Source organism: Salvelinus fontinalis, chromosome 34 (assembly GCF_029448725.1).
Source record: "Salvelinus fontinalis isolate EN_2023a chromosome 34, ASM2944872v1, whole genome shotgun sequence".
NCBI classification, from domain to species: domain Eukaryota; kingdom Metazoa; phylum Chordata; class Actinopteri; order Salmoniformes; family Salmonidae; genus Salvelinus; species Salvelinus fontinalis.
This window is the reverse complement of record NC_074698.1, coordinates 18225660-18242759: the sequence shown is the minus strand read 5'-3', so window position 1 is coordinate 18242759 and position 17100 is coordinate 18225660. Positions and strand designations below refer to the sequence as shown.

At 44.1% G+C, this 17100-nt stretch overlaps 1 protein-coding gene across 1 annotated transcript in view; it reads left to right on the top strand.

The window, feature by feature from the left end:
• The window catches only part of LOC129833928 (transient receptor potential cation channel subfamily A member 1-like), a 94868-nt gene that overhangs the window by 23753 nt on the left and 54015 nt on the right, over positions 1-17100 (top strand). Inside the window, exons 7-8 of the mRNA XM_055898749.1 lie at positions 8834-8979; positions 14853-14989. Of these exons, the coding sequence (XP_055754724.1) occupies positions 8834-8979; positions 14853-14989 (283 nt within the window). The remainder of the gene's footprint in view (positions 1-8833; positions 8980-14852; positions 14990-17100) is intronic.

The following is a 17100-nucleotide window of genomic DNA, read 5'->3' as shown; positions in this document are numbered from 1 at the left end:
TCTATGTGCTATGCGCTTCTGCACTCGACGGTGACATTCTGTGAACTTATGTGGCGTACCACTTTGTGGCTTAGCCGTTGTTGCTCCTAGACGTTTCCACTTCACAATAACAACACTTACAGTTGATCGGGGCAGCTCTAGTAGGGCAGAGATTTGACGAGCTGATGAAAAGTGGCATCCTATGACGCTGTCACTCAGCTCTTCTGTACGGGCCATTCTACTGCAATGTTTGTCAATGGAGATTGCATGGCTGTGTGTTCGATTTTTATGCACTGGTCAGCAACGGGTGTGGCTGAAATATACAAAACCACTCATTTGAAGGGGTATCCACATACTTTTGATATCGTATCTATGTACAGCTGCCAAACACGGAGTAGAAGAGCAGATGCAGGTTTGAATTTAAATTAGCCACTACGGTGTCTTCTTCGTGGATGTACATTGTAGCTCACCAGCATCTAAAACTCTTGGTTTGGAATGTAATTACAGTGGGGAGAACAAGTATTTGATACACTGACGATTTTGCAGGTTTTCCTACTTACAAAGCATGTGGCCCGCCCCTGTGAAGAGACATGGGTAATAAACTTTAATAAACTTAAACTTTTCAGACACACCCCTCTCCCTCCACTATATAAGCCATTGACAAAAATATAACCTTCTGTTCCGGGTACATTAGGATGACGATCCGATGTCAGAATGGTTCAGATAATAACTACAGAATTAAGCCAACATCAGCATGAGCTTTGGTTGTGAATGGTATGAACTTTGAACTCGTATTCACTATAGAAGTGATACCTCCTAGCTGTTGAGTTAGCAACAGCTGCTGCAAACGTAGGCTAGGAAGGACATGCAGAGTATCCCGTCTACTACACAATGACGTTACTACAACGTAACCAATTTACCAGCAGAGGCATTCTTCAAAGGACAAAGGAATCGGTTGGGCAACACGGCCTTCCATCTACCACCAACCTACCGAAGCACAGCTCAGAGTAAATCTTTTTTGCATTTTCCTTTTCCAAATGGGCGGTAATTTAGAATGCATAAGATATTGTATTTACGATAGCACAGCTTCGCCCTTTGTCCCTCAGTCTTCCCGCTCTTTCACTCAAATCCAGCCCCTTTTCTTTTGTGTAACAAGCTGTCATACCTGTTCCGCCCGCTAGGGACGTTTTCCTTTATGACGTAATTTGTAATCAAGGTATGATTTATTCCGTGTATATGTAATTCTGTTTGATTAGTTAGGTATTTAGTAAATAAATAATTAAACCCAATTTTGTATTGCTGATTCAACTTGTTAGCAAGGGTTCGTGAAGATAACCAAGAATTTACAACTTTTAGATGAGACTGAAATACTTTGATGATTAATATTGACTGCTATTGATGTAAAATATTATTAGGTCTTTAAGAGTTTATTCGGAAGAAAACAGCTCTATAAATATTCTTTCATGGTGTTCCTCCTCTCTAGTTAATTACATTTACATGATTAGTTCAATCGGGTAATATTAATTACGGAGAAAGTATTTCATAGAATAGCATGTCATAACACTTAATCCGGCATAGCCAAAGACACGACACCAGCGCATGTCCAGGCCCGTCTGAAGTTTGCCAATGACCATCTGGATGATCCATAGGAGGAATGGGAGAAGGTCATGTGGTCTGATGAGACGAAAATAGAGCTTTTTGGTCTAAACTCCACTCGCCATGTTTGGAGGAAGAAGAAGGATGAGTACAACCCCAAGAACACCATCCCAACCGTGAAGCATCGAGGTGGAAACATCATTCTTTGGTGATGCTTTTCTGCAAAGGGGACAGGACGACTGCACAGTATTGAGGGGAGGATGGATGGGGCCATGTATCGCGAGATCTCGGCCAACAACCTCCTTCCCTCAGTAAGAGCATTGAAGATGGGTCGTGGCTGGGTCTTCCAGCATGACAACGACCCGAAACACACAGCCAGGGCAACTAAGGAGTGGCTCCGTAAGAAGCATCTCAAGGTCCCGGAGTGGCCTAGCCAGTCTCCAGACCTGAACCCAATAGAAAATCTTTGGAGGGAGCTGAAAGTCCGTATTGCTCAGCGACAGCCCCGAAACCTGAAGGATCTGGAGAAGGTCTGTATGGAGGAGTGGGCCAAAATCCCTGCTGCAGTGTGTGCAAACCTGGCAAAGAACTACAGGAAATGTATGATCTCTGTAATTGCAAACAAAGGTTTCTGTACCAAATATTAAGTTCTGCTTTTCTGATGTATCAAATACTTATGTCATGCAATAAAATGCAAATTAATTACTTAAAAATCATACAATGTGATTTTCTGGATTTTTGTTTTAGATTCCGTCTCTCACAGTTGAAGTGTACCTATGATAAAAATGAAAGACCTCTACATACTTTGTAAGTAGGAAAACCTGCAAAATCGGCAGTGTATCAAATACTTGTTCTCCCCACAGTATATGCTAACATGGCTAGTAGCTAACGTTAGCCAGCTGGAACCAGCTATATAGCACAGGTTCTCCATATGACGTTGAGAAACACTGCATTGTGGGTAGTTCCGAAGATATCTGGATATAAGTTATTAAATAGGTTTAAAAACTTCAAAATATAACTATGTTTTTAGTTTGAGGTAATCAGATCGTAACTACAACTAAGGTACCAAGTCTTTAACTACACAGTTTAACTACACTAACTACACAGTGTACTTTGGTGAGTAAAACTCATGCTCCCTACCCTTTAACTCTAAAACCTTTCAAATGTAAACATTTTTTTTCTCCGTTGTCAAGAAGGGGGGCTGCTAAAATGTTTTGCTTGTAAGGCGGGGGACATTTTTGTTGTTGCTTGGAAGTAGGTACGCAGACCAGTGAGCCACTGCGGCTCCCCCCCCTTGATGAAGTCAGATTTTATTGTGGCCCACACCCCCCCCGCCATCAATGTTGCCCATCTTTGCACTGACTTGTACAGGGTGGCCATTTTGTGTCAGAATAGTCAACCGTGGAGCCACACGAAAAACCAGAGACCACGTCACGGACTCACTGTTTACCCAACCTGTTTACTCATCGTCATAACAGGACACTGGATGTGTTTAATCCAACAGCTAAATATTTGTGAAGGTTCTGTCGTTGTCAGATTTGGACCAAATGAGAATTCACATTCTTAAGGCCAGGCCAAGCCATATATCCACAGATGGCATGACTAAGGGGAAATGAGTTGAGATGGAAGACTCAGATGTTCGTCCACTTGTCATCCTAGTTTCCATTAAAATGAAAGAAACCAGAACACAGTTTAGAGATATTAACGTGAACAGATATACCCTAATAACTTAGAAATTCAACTTAGTGTATCTACTTTATCTACTGTAAACAGAACAGCTTTCCATGTAGTGTCTGGCCTCAACAGAACAGCGTTCCATGTAGTGTCTGGCCTCAACAGAACAGCTTTCCATGTAGTGTCTGGCCTCAACAGAACAGCTTTCATGAGCTGTCTGGCCTCAACAGAACAGCTTTCATGAAGTGTCAGGCCTCAACAGAACAGCTTTCCATGTAATGTCTGGCCTCAACAGAACAGCTTTCCATGTAGTGTCTGGCCTCAACAGAACAGCGTTCCATGTAGTGTCTGGCCTCAACAAAACAGCTTTCCATATAGTGTCTGGCCTCAACAGAACAGCTTCCATGTAGTGTCTGGCCTCAACAGAACAGCTTTCATGAAGTGTCTGGCCTCAACAGAACAGCGTTCCATGTAGTGTCTGTCCTCAAGAGAACAGCTTTAATGATGTGTCTGGCCTCAACAGAACAGCTTTCCATGAAGTGTCTGGCCTCAACAGAACAGCGTTCCATGTAGTGTCTGGCCTCAACAGAACAGCGTTCCATGAAGTGTCTGGCCTCAACAGAACAGTTTTCCATGAAGTGTCTGGCCTCAACAGAACAGCGTTCCATGAAGTGTCTGGCCTCAACAGAACAGTTTTCCATGTAGTGTCTGGCCTCAACAGAACAGCTTTCCATGTAGTGTCAGGCCTCAACAGAACAGCTTTAAGGATGTGTCTGTCCTCAAGAGAACAGCTTTAATGATGTGTCTGGCCTCAACAGAACTGCTTTCCGTGTAGTGTCTGGCCTCAACAGAACAGCTTTCATGATGTGTCTGTCCTCAAGAGAACAGCTTTAATGATGTGTCTGGCCTCAACAGAACTGCTTTCCGTGTAGTGTCTGGCCTCAACAGAACAGCTTTCATGATGTGTCTGTCCTCAAGAGAACAGCTTTCATGAAGTGTCAGGCCTCAACAGAACAGCTTTCCATGTAGTGTCTGGCCTCAACAGAACAGCTTTCCATGTAGTGTCTGGCCTCAACAGAACAGCGTTCCATGTAGTGTCTGGCCTCAACAGAACAGCTTTCCATGTAGTGTCTGGCCTCAACAGAACAGCTTTCATGAGCTGTCTGGCCTCAACAGAACAGCGTTCCATGTAGTGTCTGTCCTCAAGAGAACAGCTTTAATGATGTGTCTGGCCTCAACAGAACAGCTTTCCATGAAGTGTCTGGCCTCAACAGAACAGCGTTCCATGTAGTGTCTGGCCTCAACAGAACAGCGTTCCATGAAGTGTCTGGCCTCAACAGAACAGTTTCCATGAAGTGTCTGGCCTCAACAGAACAGTTTTCCATGAAGTGTCTGGCCTCAACAGAACAGCGTTCCATGAAGTGTCTGGCCTCAACAGAACAGCGTTCCATGAAGTGTCTGGCCTCAACAGAACAGTTTTCCATGTAGTGTCTGGCCTCAACAGAACAGCTTTAATGATGTGTCTGTCCTCAAGAGAACAGCTTTAATGATGTGTCTGGCCTCAACAGAACTGCTTTCCGTGTAGTGTCTGGCCTCAACAGAACAGCTCTCATGATGTGTCTGTCCTCAAGAGAACAGCTTTAATGATGTGTCTGGCCTCAACAGAACTGCTTTCCGTGTAGTGTCTGGCCTCAACAGAACAGCTTTCATGATGTGTCTGTCCTCAAGAGAACAGCTTTAATGATGTGTCAGGCCTCAACAGAACAGCTTTCCGTGTAGTGTCTGGCCTCAACAGAACAGCGTTCCATGTAGTGTCTGGCCTCGATAGAACAGCGTTCCATGTACTGTCTGGCCTCAACAGAACAACGTTCCATGTAGTGTCTGGCCTCAACAGAACAGCTTTCCATGTAGTGTCTGGCCTCAATAGAACAGCGTTCCATGTACTGTCTGGCCTCAACAGAACAGCTTTCATGAGCTGTCTGGCCTCAACAGAACAGCGTTCCATGAAGTGTCTGGCCTCAACAGAACAGTTTTCCATGTAGTGTCTGGCCTCAACAGAACAGCTTTCCATGTAGTGTCAGGCCTCAACAGAACAGCTTTAATGATGTGTCTGTCCTCAAGAGAACAGCTTTAATGATGTGTCTGGCCTCAACAGAACTGCTTTCCGTGTAGTGTCTGGCCTCAACAGAACAGCTTTCATGATGTGTCTGTCCTCAAGAGAACAGCTTTAATGATGTGTCTGGCCTCAACAGAACTGCTTTCCGTGTAGTGTCTGGCCTCAACAGAACAGCTTTCATGATGTGTCTGTCCTCAAGAGAACAGCTTTAATGATGTGTCAGGCCTCAGAACAGCTTTCCGTGTAGTGTCTGGCCTCAACAGAACAGCGTTCCATGTAGTGTCTGGCCTCGATAGAACAGCGTTCCATGTACTGTCTGGCCTCAACAGAACAGCTTTCCATGTAGTGTCTGGCCTCAATAGAACAGCGTTCCATGTAGTGTCTGGCCTCAACAGAACAGCTTTCCATGTAGTATCTCGCCTCAATAGAACAGCGTTCCATGTAGTGTCTGGCCTCAACAGAACAGCTTTCATGAGCTGTCTGGCCTCAAGAGCACAGCTTTCCATGAAGTGTCTGGCCTCAACAGAACAGCGTTCCATGAAGTGTCTGGCCTCAACAGAACAGCTTTCATGAGCTGTCTGGCCTCAACAGAACAGCGCTCCATGTAGTGTCTGGCCTCAACAGAACAGCGTTCCATGTAGTGTCTGGCCTCAACAGAACAGCTTTCCATGTACTGTCTGGCCTCAACAGAACAGCGTTCCATGAAGTGTCTGGCCTCAACAGAACAGCGTTCCATGTAGTGTCTGGCCTCAACAGAACAGCTTTCCATGTACTGTCTGGCCTCAATAGAACAGCGTTCCATGTACTGTCTGGCCTCAACAGAACAGCTTTCATGAGCTGTCTGGCCTCAAGAGAACAGCTTTCCATGAAGTGTCTGGCCTCAAGAGAACAGCATTCCATGAAGTGTCTGGCCTCAAGAGAACAGCGTTCCATGAAGTGTCTGGCCTCAACAGAACAGCTTTCCATGTAGTGTCTGGCCTCAACAGAACAGCTTTCCATGTTGTGTCAGGCCTCAACAGAACAGCTTTCCATGAAGTGTCTGGCCTCAACAGAACAGCTTTCCATATAGTGTCTGGCCTCAACAGAACAGCTTTCATGAAGTGTCTGGTCTCAACAGAACAGCGTTCCATGATGTGTCTGGCCTCAACAGAACAGCTTTCATGAAGTGTCTGGCCTCAACAGAACAGCTTTCATGATGTGTCTGGCCTCAACAGAACAGCGTTCCATGAAGTGTCTGGCCTCAACAGAACAGCTTTCATGAAGTGTCTGGCCTCAACAGAACAGCTTTCATGATGTGTCTGGCCTCAACAGAACAGCGTTCCATGAAGTGTCTGGCCTCAACAGAACTGCTTTCCATGTACTGTCTGGCCTCAACAGAACAGCTTTCCATGTACTGTTTGGCCTCAAGAGAAGGACCAAGGACAGGCCAGGAAGACACTTAGGAACATTAGTGTTGAATATTTTCCTGGTATTTTACAAATGTTCCATCCTCAGTAACACTGTATTTCTAAACAAAACCAGAAGTGTCATTCAAAAGCATATAAATATGTTTGAATTTGATTAGAGCTTTTATCAGCATGAAGATTCCAACTTGATGCTACCTGAGCCTGATTAAATACATTTAATGAGCCCTACGTTAAATACATTTAATGATCCCTACGTTAACAACATTTAATGAGACCTACATTAACAACATTTAATGAGCCCTACGTTAGATACATTTAATGATCCCTACGTTAACAACATTTAATGAGCCCTACGTTAACAACATTTAATGAGACCTACGTTAACAACATTTAATGAGCCCTACGTTAACAACATTTAATGAGCCTTACGTTAACAACATTTAATGAGCCCTACGTTAACAACATTTAATGAGCCCTACGTTAACACCATTTAATGAGCCCTATGTTAACAACATTTAATGAGCCCTACGTTAACAACATTTAATGAGCCCTACGTTAACAACATTTAATGAGCCCTACGTTAACAACATTTAATGAGCCCTACGTTAACACCATTTAATGAGCCCTATGTTAACAACATTTAATGAGCCCTACGTTAACAACATTTAATGAGCCCTACGTTAACACCATTTAATGAGCCCTATGTTAACAACATTTAATGAGCCCTATGTTAACAACATTTAATGAGCCCAATAAAAATAAAAGATTAAGATGGGCAAAAGAAAACAGAAACTGGACAGAGGAACTCTGCCTAGAAGGCCAGCATCCCAGAGTCCTCTCTTCATTGTTGACGTTGAGACTGGTGTTTTGCGGGTATTATTTAATGAAGCTGCCAGTTGAGGACTTGTGAGGCGTCTGTTTCTCAAATTAGACACTCTTATGTACTTTTTCACTTGCTCAGTTGTACACCGGGGCCTCCCACTCCTTTTTCTATTCTGGTTAGAGATAGGTTGCGCTGTTCTGTGAAGGGAGAAGTACACAGCGCTGTACGAGATCTTCAGTTTCTTGGCTGTTTCTCACATGGAATAGCCTTCATTTCTCAGAAAAATAATAGACTGACGAATTTCAGAAGAAAGTTATTTGTTTCTGGCCATTTTTTGAGCCTGTAATCGAACCCACTAATGCTGATGCTCCAGATACTCAACAAGTCTAAAGAAGGCCAGTTAGTATTGCTTCTTTAATTAGGACAACAGTTTTCAGTTGTGCTAATATAATTGCAAAGGGTTTTTCTAATGATCAATTAGGCTTTTAAAATGATAAACTTGGATTAGCTACCACAACGTGCTGTTGGAACACAGGAGTGATGGTTGCTAATGGTCCTCTGTACGCCTATGTAGATATTCCTTTAACAAAATTGCCATTTCCAACTACAATAGTCATTTACAACATTAACCATGTCTAAACTTTTGATGTTATTTTAATGGACAAAAAAATGTGTTTTTCTTTCAAAACAAGGACATTTCTAAGTGACCCAAACTTTTGAACAGTAGTGTGTATATATATATATTTATATATCATATATAAGCTCTAACATGTGTTTTGAGTTAGTCATCACCTTAGAAAGCTCTGTCCATTTTGTTGTCGTTAGACTTCGAAACAACATCCACAACGACCATGTTTTACACTCCGTTTCTGTTGTTAAACCACTTTCTTCAAATTGACCAATCACAATCAGGTGAGTTTTTAAAAGCCTGATTCTGTTTTGGCGATGTGTGTGTTTATGATGTGATTTTCAATGTATTTGCGTTGATGTCAGAGTGGTTAGAGGGATAATAGAGCCCTGAGCACCAGGCTATTAGGACCTGATGATCGTTGGCGAGTTGGGTACTACTAACACAAGTCCAGAGTGTATAAGACTCATGACTCATAACTTCCGGTCACCACAACAACCCTACTATTGAGTTCCACTCTGAGTTTAGTTTCAAATACAGTGTACACACATCCGCTGACTTTCAGATGCTGGCTATGACATGACCACTCCTGTTGTTTGTGTGTTGTCCAGGAGAGGAGATGGGTCATTCCATAGAGGAACACATTAACGTCCTGGATAAGTCGTACAGTAGTCCTCTGCACATGGCGGTCAGGGGAGGAAACGTGGACATGATTAAGTTCTGCATCCAGAAAGGAGCTAAGATTGATCAGCAACAGGTAACAGAAGGGTATGATTGGTTCAGAATCAGGTACGTCAACATATGTGATCATATGATTGGTTCAGAATCAGGTACGTCAACATATGTGATCATATGATTGGTTCAGAATCAGGTACGTCAACATATGTGATCATATGATTGGTTCAGAATCAGGTAACATGAGGGATCATATGATTGGTTCAGAATCAGGTACATCAACATATGTGATCATATGATTGGCTCAGAATCAGGTACGTCAACATATGTGATCATATGATTGGTTCAGAATCAGGTAACATGAGGGATCATATGATTGGTTCAGAATCAGGTACATCAACATATGTGATCATATGATTGGTTCAGAAACAGAGATCCTACAAATCATTATTTCTTCTGCAAGCAATTCCAAAGTTTCAGCAACCATTATTTGAATAATCATTGTGTAGCCTAATGTAATTGTCTAAGTACAATAAATTATTGTACCGTTTTCCAATGTACAGCGTCCACACAGACAATCACATCAGGTATTTGTTTCTATCTTTGTATTTCTAAATTAATTTCTTCATACTTTTACACGAGGGGCTCATTGGACTGCACCAGAAGACCACAAGCTTAAATAAAGATCTCCTCAGGATCTTCCAGGCAAATAATAATCATTTTAGGAATTATAATCTCTACTCCCACTCCGCCCGTGTAACGGAGTCTGGGAATGATCCCACCGTCTGTAAGATTGCTTCCCAAATGGTACTTACTGTACTTGACCTGCACTTACTGTATTGACCTCTACTTACTGTACCGACCTGCACTTACTGTACTGTCCTCCACTTACTGTATTGACCTCTACTTCCTGTAGTGACCTCTACTTCCTGTAGTGACCTCCACTTCCTGTACTGATCTCTACTTCCTGTGCTGAGCCTCCACTTACTGTACCGCCCTCCACTTACTGTACTGAACTCTACTTACTGTACTGACCCTCACTTACTGTACTGAGCGTCCACTTACTGCACTGACCCTCACTTACTGTACTGACCTCTACTTAGTGTACTGACCACCACTTCCTGTACTGACCTCTACTTCCTGTACTGAACTCTACTTCCTGTACTGACCTCCACTTACTGTACTGAACTCTACTTACTGTACTGACCTGCACTTACTGTACTGACCGGCACTTACTGTACTGACCTCATCTTCCTGTACTGACCTCTACTTCCTGTACCGACCTCTACTTCCTGTACTGAACTCTACTTACTCTACTGACCTTCACTTCCTGTACTGACCTCTACTTCCTGTACTGAACTCTACTTACTGTACTGACCTTCACTTCCTGTACTGACCTCTACTTCCTGTACTGAACTCTACTTACTGTACTGACCACCACTTCCTGTATTGACCTCTACTTCCTGTACTGAACTCTACTTACTGTACTGACCTTCACTTCCTGTACTGACCTCAATTTACTGTACCGACCTCTACTCACTGTACCGACCTCCACTTACTGTACTGACCACCACTTCCTGTACTGACCTCAACTTACTGTACCGACCTCCACTTACTGTACCGACCTCATCTTACTGTACCGACCTCATCTTACTGTACCGACCTCCACTTACTGTACCGACCTCCACTTACTGTACCGACCTCATCTTACTGTACTGACCTCCACTTACTGCACTGACCTGCACTTACTGTACCGACCTCCACTTACTGTACATTTAACTCCACTTCCTGTACCGACCTCCACTTCCTGTCCTGACGTCCACTTACTCGACTGAATGGCATGTGGTGTGGAGCTGAGCAGATTGGGGTGGTCTCTGCTCTGTTCCTGCCATTCATGCTTGTGACCCCTTTTACCGCAGTGGTCTAAATCAGGGTGACACACATCGTTTCTTAATAGTATTAAACAAATCAAATGAACTCAAATTGTATTAGTCTCATGCGCTGAATTCAACAGGTGTAGTAGACCTTACAGTGAAATTCTTACTTACGAGCCCTTACCCAACAATTCCGTTTCCAAAAATATACAGGGGGTCACCGGTTATTTGAGGAGATGACTACATAGAGTAGCAGTGAAGAGAGGGGGGGGGGGGGGGGCACCGGTTATTTGAGGAGATGACAACATAGAGTAGCAGTGAAGAGAGGGGGGGGGGGGGGGGCCCCGGTTATTTGAGGAGATGACAACATAGAGTAGCAGTGAAGAGAGGGTGTGGGGGGGGGGCACTGCAAATATTCTCGGTAGCCATTTGACGAGATGTTCAGGAGTCTTATGGCTTGGGGGGTAGAAGCTGTTTAGAAGCATCTTGGACCTAGACTTGGCGCTCCGTTACCGCTTGCCGTGCAGTAGCAGAGAGAACAGTCTATGACTAAGGTGGCTGGAGTCTTTGACACATTTTAGGGCCTTCCTCTGACACCGCCTGGTATAGAGGTCCTGTAAGCTTGGCCCCGGTGATGTACTGGGCCGTACGCACTTCCCTCTATAGTGCTTTACGGTCAGAGGCCGAGCAATTGCCATACAAGGCAGTGATGCAACCAGTCAGGATGCTCTCGATGTTGCAGCTGTAGAACCTTTTGAGAATCTGAGGACCCATGCCATATATTTTCAGTCTCCTGAGGGGAATAGGTTTTGTTGTGCCCTCTTCACAAACGTCTTGGTGTAATTGGACCATGTTACTGTTGGTGATGTGGATACCAAGGAACCTGAAGCTCTCAACCTGCTCCACTGCAGCCCCGTCGATGAGAATGGGGGCGTGCTCAGTCCTCTTTTTCCTTTAGTCCACAATTATCTCCTATGTCTTGATCATGTTGAGGGAGAGGTTGTTGTCCTGGTACCACACGGCCAGGTCTCTGACCTTCTCCCTATAGGCTGTCTCGTCGTTGTCGGTGATCAGGCCTACCACTGTTGTGTCATCGGCAATTTGAATGATGGTGTTGGAGTCGTGCCTGGCCGTGCAGTCATGAGTGAACAGGGAGTACAGGAGGGGACTGAGCAAGCATCCCTGAGGGGCCCCTGTGTTGCGGATCAGCGTGGCGGATGTGTTGTTACCTACCCTCACCACCTGGGGGCGGCCCGTCTGGAAGTCCAGGATCCAGTTGCAGTGGGAGGTGTTTAGTCCCAGGGTCCTTAGCTTAGTGATGAGCTTTGAGGGCACTATGGTGTTGAACGCTGAGCTGTAGTCAATGAACAGCATTCTCACATAGGTGTTCCTTTTTGTCCAGGTGTGAAAGGGCAGTGTGGAGTGGCAATAGAGATGGCATCATCTGTAGATCTGTTGGTGTGGTATGCAAATTGGAGTACGTCTAGGGTTTCTGGAGTGATGGTGTTGATGTGAGCCATGACCAGCCTTTCAAAGCACTTCATGGCTACAGACGTGAGTGTTACGGGTCGGTAGTCATTTAGGCAGGTTACCTTAGTGTTCTAGGGCACAGGGACTATGGTGGTCTGCTTGTAACATGTTGGTATTACAGACTCAGACAGGAAGAGGTTGAAAATGTCAGTGAAGACACTTGCCAGTTGTTCAGCGCATGCTCGCAGTACACGTTCTGGTAATTCGTTGGGCCCTGCGGCCTTGTGAATGTTGACCTGTTTAAAGGTCTTACTCACATCGGCTGCATTGAGCGTGATCACACAGTCTTCCGGAACAGCTGGTGCTCTCATGCATGTTAGTGTTGCTTGCCTCGAAGCGAGTATAGAAGTAGTTTAGCTCGTCTTGTAGGCTCGTGTCACTGGGCAGCTCTCGGCTGTGCTTCCCTTTGTAGTCTGTAATGGTTTGCAAGCCCTGCCACATCTGACGAGCGTCAGAGCCGGTATAGTACGATTCGATCTTAGTCCTGTATTGTTGCATTGCCTGTTTGATGGTTCATCGGAGGGCATAGCGGGATTTCTTATATGCTTCCCGGGATAGAGTCCCGCTCCTTGAAAGCGGCAGCTCTAGCCTTTAGCTCAGTGCAGATGCTGCCTGTAATCCATTGCTTCTGGTTTGGGTATGTACGTACGGTCACTGTGGGGATGACGTCATCAATGCACTTATTGATGAAGCCAATGACTGATGTGGTGTACTCCTCAATGCCATTGGATGAATCCCGCAACATATTCCAGTCTGTGCTAGCAAAACAGTCCCGTAGCTTAGCATCTGCATTCATCTGATCACTTTTTTATTGACCGAGTCACTGGCACTTACTGCTTTCATTTTTGCTTGTAGGCAGAAATCAGGAGGATATAATTATGGTCAGATTTGCCAAATGGAGGGCAAGGGAGATCTTTGTATGTGTCTCTGTGTGTGGAGTAAAGGTGGTGCAGAGGTATTTTTCCTCTGGTTGCACGTTTAACATGCTGATAGAAATTTGGTAAAACGGATTTAAGTTTCCCTGCATTAAAGTCCCCGGCTACTAGGAGCGCCGCCTCTGGTTGAGCGTTTTCTTGTTTGCTTATGGCGGAATACAGCTCATTCAATGCTGTCTTTGAGCCAGCCTCTGACTGTGGTGGTATGTAAACAGCTACAAAGAATACAGATGAAAACTCTCTCGGTAGGTAGTGTGGTCTACAGCTTATCATGAGATACTCTACTTCAGTCGAGCAATAGCTCGAGACTTCCTTATGCATCGTCGTCGTTCAGCCACGACTCCGTGAAGATGTTACAGTTGGTAGTTTAATCCTCCACGTTACTCAGCGATTTTATTGTCCAAAGAGTGCACGTTTGCAAGCAGAATGGATGGAAGTGGGGTTTTATTCAATCGCCTGCGAATTCTCAGAAAGAAGCCCGACCTTCGCCCCCTCTTTCTCCGCCTCCTCTTCACACAGATCACAGGGATCGGGGGCCTGTTCCCGAGGAAGCAGTGTATGCTTCGCGTCGGGCTCGTCAGAGTCGTGAAAGGAAAAAGAGGATTCTTGTAACGAGTTCACTGAGAGTTGGGAAGCAAGTTCAGGGAGTGAGTGTTTTAATGAATACACGTAGCATAATACAAAACAAGGAACCACGAACAACGCACAGACATGACACAGAAACAATGACGCCTGGGGAAGGAACCAAAGGGAATGACAGATATAGGGCAGGTAATCAAGAAAGTGATGGAGTCCAGGTGAGTCTGACGATGCCCAGGTGCGCGTAACGATGGTGATAGGTGTGCGCCATAACGAGCAGCCGGGTGACCTAGAGGCCGGAGAGGGAGCACACGTGACAATTCTGCTAGTCCGTGGTGAGTAATCGCAGTTCTGATGTATAGAAGTTATTTTCGGTCATAAGAGACGGTAGCGTGAAAATTATGTACAAAATAAATACAAAAATATTTTACAAACAATGCAAATAAACGAACATAAAAACACAATCGGCTGGGGTCACGTAAAACGTCTGCCATCCTCTCATTGGTTAAATCATCCTCTCCGGCGCCATCCTCTCATTGGTTATGGGTTATTGGCCTAAAAAAAAGAAGACACCTGTACCATGTCAGTAGAGACATGTAGAGTTGAAATAATTTATATTTTAAGATTCCATCCCAATATATGCATAAAAAAATTGTTTGACGTAGAAATTACAGATTTTCTGCATTTGATTATATTTATTTATTATTAATTCTGAAATTCTGAAAAATATTAATAACATTCCACCCATGAGGACACTAGGTCATTTGACTTTAGGAAAGGGCTACGAGCAGTGTTACCACCTTTCACCAGGTGTGTATCCCAAATGCAACCTATTCCCTATATAGTGTGTTACTTTTAACCAGAGCCCTGGTCACTGTGTGTGTGTGGTGTGTGTGTGTGTGTGTGTGTGTGTGTGTGTGTGTGTGTGTGTGTGTGTGGTGTGTGTGTGTGGTGTGTGTGTGTGTGTGTGTGTGTGTGTGTGTGTGTGTGTGTGTGTGTGTGTGTTCTCACTGTGTGTATATTGTACTGTACTCCAGGTGGACCGGTCCACAGCGCTGCACTTTGCCTGTTCCCAGGGAGCTACAGAGGCTGTTAAACTGATGCTGTCCTCCTACAGCAGGCTGGACAGCATCATTAACCTGCCTGATGGAGCCTGCCAGACACCTTTACACAGGTGGGAGAGTTTGTTCATTTATTTATTTGTTTTATTCATACATTTTCCATACATTTATTTGCACGTTTGTTTCATTAGTTAATTAATGAATTACTTTGTTCTTTTGTTCATTAATTTGTTCATTCATTCAGTCATCCATTCATCCAATCCTTTGAATGTTAAAGTCGTGAACCGATCCATCATAATAACAATTCATCATTCTATTCTATGGTGTGACAGAACCAAACATGTTTCAGGAGTCAGGGTAACGGTTGCTCGGTGACAAAGCTTATGTTTGCAAAGAAACCATTAGCCATAATGTAAGAACTGGGGGGAATAGTTTGAATAATATTTGTAGAGAAAGATAGATAAGAGACATTGCCTCACAATCTATACCTTCACTGGGTTCCAAATTGCAGCCTAGTCACTATATAGTGCGACCAGAGGCCTATGTTGTTAGTCCTTTGTCTCCATGACCAGTAACCACGGTAACTATCCAACAGCAGTGTGTGTTGTGTAAAGAGGACCATGACTTGGCTACACCTGGCTAAAACCTACATCATAACATAACTACCCTCATATAAAAAAAGGGAATGATACTATAGATTTAAAAAGCTCTACTGCGTGGTTAAGAAAGCATGGGCTGACTGGTTTTTAATAATATTGGTGATCGTAAGGATATACCTCAGTCTCACATCCTCTCTATCTAACAGCTATGTGTTGGCACAGGAAACAGAATAGAAACAGGCCCTGACACAACGGAAAAGGCCTTTTATTTAAAAAAACGTTTAGCTATTTAGACTGTATTCTTCAACTACACGTTTTATGAACGCTTAATTAATAACAAGTCGATGGAAAATCAAAACCTCATTATTTTCATGACGTTCAGCCTGACTTCACTTCAGATCCAAATGAAAAAAATCGAATAATTCTGTAGTGTAGTCCATACAATAAGAAATAGAATCGGTAGAATGGACATCTAAAATTTCTTACCAGCCTAGGTGTACAGATCAGTACAGGTCAAGTGACCATGGGGATCTATAGGGTGCCATTTGGAATGATATTCATCATTCATCATTCTTAAATGGAATAAGTTTGGAAGGGTACCAAAACATTACTGCAGCATTGAAGGTCCCCAAGAACACAATGGCCTCCATCATTCTTAAATGGAATAAGTTTGGAATCACCAAGACTCTTCCCAACTGAGAAATCATGGGGGAAGGGCCTTGGTCAGGGAGGTGACCAAGTTCCCGATTGTCACCCTGACAGAGTTCCAGAGTTCCTCTGTGAAGATGGGAGAACCTTCCTGAAGGACAACCATCTCAGCAGCACTCCACTAATCTGGCCTTTAATGTAGAGCGGCAAGACGGAAGCCACTCCTTAGTAAAATAAACATGACAGCCCGCTTGGAGTTTGCCAAATGGCATTTAAAAGGACTCTCAGTCCCTGCTCCAGAGTGCTCAGGACCTCAGTCTGGGGTGAAGGGTCACCTTCCAATAGGACAACGACCCTAAGCACACAGCCAAACAACGAAGCAGTGGCTTCGGGACAAGTCTCTGAATGTCACTGAGTGGCCCAGCCAGAGCCCGGACTTGAACCTGATGGTACATCTCTGGACCGACCTGAAAATATCTGTGTAGCGTCGGTCCCCATCGACCCTGTCAGAGCTTCAGAGGATCTATAGAGAAGAATGGGAGAAAGTCCCCAAATACAGGTGTAGCAAGCTTGTAGCGTCATACCCAAGAAGACTCGAGTATGCATACTGGGGTATGCTGTAATCGATGCTGTATTCACTGCCAAAGGTGCTTCAACAAAGCACTGAGTAAAAGGTCTGAATACTTAAATGTGAAATTTCCGTTTTTTTCCCCCAAAAATGATGTCAGGCAGCATATTATGTTAATGGCTGCAATCCCAGTGATGGGATGATATGACAACAGCCAGTGAAAGTCTAGGGCGCCAAATTCAAAACAACAGAAATCTCATAATTAAAATTCCTCAGACAACCATGTGTTTCATACCATGTTAAAGACATTTTTTTTGTTAATCCCACCAAAGTGTCCGATTTCAAATATGCTTTTCAGCGAAAGCACTACAAACGATTATGTTAGGTCACACCAAACCAGAATAAGCAC